Below are 1881 nucleotides of genomic sequence, written 5' to 3'. Positions count from 1 at the left end.
CTTTCCCTAAAAATTACTCAGTAATATTTCAGCTTTCTCTCAAGAAACCTTTTCTTTGGACTTTTCCTATTTCATCCATGTACACGATATGTGTCCTCTCTTAGCTTTTTTTATTTTGTGTACAAGTGGCACTGATAAACATGTGCATTTCATAGGAAGACTTTGTCTTCAACATTCAAATAGTTATAATTTTTATTGAGAGAATAACCATAAGAAAATGTTAGTGCAGCACAGATGTGGAGGACAGCTCAGCTACAATGATACCCTACATTATTTCATCCAGTGTCTAGAGTTTTACAACTTTGAGGAAGTACTGAAGTGAAATAGAAAAGCTTTTTGTCCTTTTAATGTAATTTTTTTGCTTGTTTTATATTGGAAAGGCCTTTCTCACAAAGGTGAAGAGGAAGTAAGACGAATAGAAATTTTAGAGTTGGTTTTGCGTCTTATATTTCTGGTAGTGAGATATGGAGTTTAATGCTTTGCCTACTTAGATATAAAAGAGTATTTGAATAACTGAATAAAAAGAGATGTAGAAAATGAAGAAAAAGCTGTCTTCCTTGTTTAAATTTTTGCCCTTTTTATGCACACATCCATTTCTTATGACACTTACTTTACAGGGTATCCTGCTTGCTTAATAAAGAAACAAAAAGATGACTCTGAATGCCTTTTTTTTTTTTTTTGTTGGTAGATATTTTGCAATAATATACAAGTGTGAACTGTACATTGCAGAAGGGGCTTATGCAGGGCTTGTCCTGTGAAACTTTTTTCCACTCAACTATGACTGATGTTCAATGAGCTGTATAAAGCTTCCTTGTAAATTTTCAAAAATAGATTTAATAGGTTTTTTAAGTTTCATATATTCAAATAAATTATCAGTTCAGTATGTAAGTAACAGATACTAACCACTAGCCAGAGTAAAGAAACTGTGTTCTTGGGGAAAAAAAAAAAGTAGGGATATACTTGATTGACTTCCTTTTTATCTTGTTTTGACCACAGAGAGAAGATAGCTTTTTTTACAAGACCAAGGATTAACATACCTCCTCTGCCAGCTGATGATGTATGACATGTTGCATTGTGAACATGAAGTATTTATCGCTTTTATTTTAATGAAGTTATTAGATTAGCCAAGTTTCTTTAAAAAAAAAGTGCAAAAGCTAATATACACGTTTTGTAAAAAATAAAAAAAGTAAAAAAAGTAAAAGTAAACAAAACCATATATATAAATATATATACATATATATTTTATAATAGCGACTGCAACAAGGCTTGGTTTTTCCTTGTTGTGAAACTGACATCTCTGAAGACAACTTATTTTATAAAAGATCGACTATCCTGTTAAGAGCGTGTACAGTTTTTATGCTGTTTTATTTGACTTAAAGGCTGGAAGACAGAAACAAAGTGAGTTCAGGCAAATTCACTGTAGTGTAATTTATTTATAGTGTCTTTTTTTCCTTGAAGGAAAATACCTACTTTAAGATGTATTTTAAGACTGAATTTTGTTCTTCAGTATTTGTCATACAGTAGAATGGAACCATTGAGCTGGTTTTGTTTCTGATACCTGAAATGAAAATACTATGTTCTAAAAATTGTCACTTTTTTCAGCTTTATTATCTGTAGCTTATTATGTACATTGTATCCTTTAGCACTGTCTGTGTTATAGCAAAATATTGTCACCTGCAATGTGTTTAACACTGGTTAGAAGTGATGTTAAACATTGTGGAATTCATTTGCATGTTCTTACTCTGCACTAATAGATTGTTTTCATTTCAGTTGTGTCTAAAGTATCTTTATATTCTTAACTAGATTCTCAGTTTAAACGGAGGAAGGAAAAGGGTGACAGGTCTTTGGTTTGCTGTTTTAAGAAAAGGGAGTTAAAAGAGC

At 31.3% G+C, this 1881-nt stretch overlaps 1 protein-coding gene across 1 annotated transcript in view; it reads left to right on the top strand.

Annotated features, from left to right (window-relative positions):
- Nucleotides 1-1197, top strand: part of WWC3 (WWC family member 3) — a 58955-nt gene extending 57758 nt beyond the window's left edge. The window contains exon 22 of the mRNA XM_008949066.1: nucleotides 997-1197. Coding sequence (XP_008947314.1) covers nucleotides 997-1063 — 67 coding nt within the window. The 3' untranslated portion in view covers nucleotides 1064-1197. The remainder of the gene's footprint in view (nucleotides 1-996) is intronic.
- Nucleotides 1198-1881: the final 684 nt, after the last annotated feature.

The sequence above is a fragment of the Merops nubicus genome, unplaced genomic scaffold, assembly GCF_000691845.1.
Source record: "Merops nubicus isolate BGI_N331 unplaced genomic scaffold, ASM69184v1 scaffold17181, whole genome shotgun sequence".
Taxonomy (NCBI): Eukaryota; Metazoa; Chordata; class Aves; order Coraciiformes; family Meropidae; genus Merops; species Merops nubicus.
This window is presented reverse-complemented; position numbering and strand designations above follow the sequence as displayed.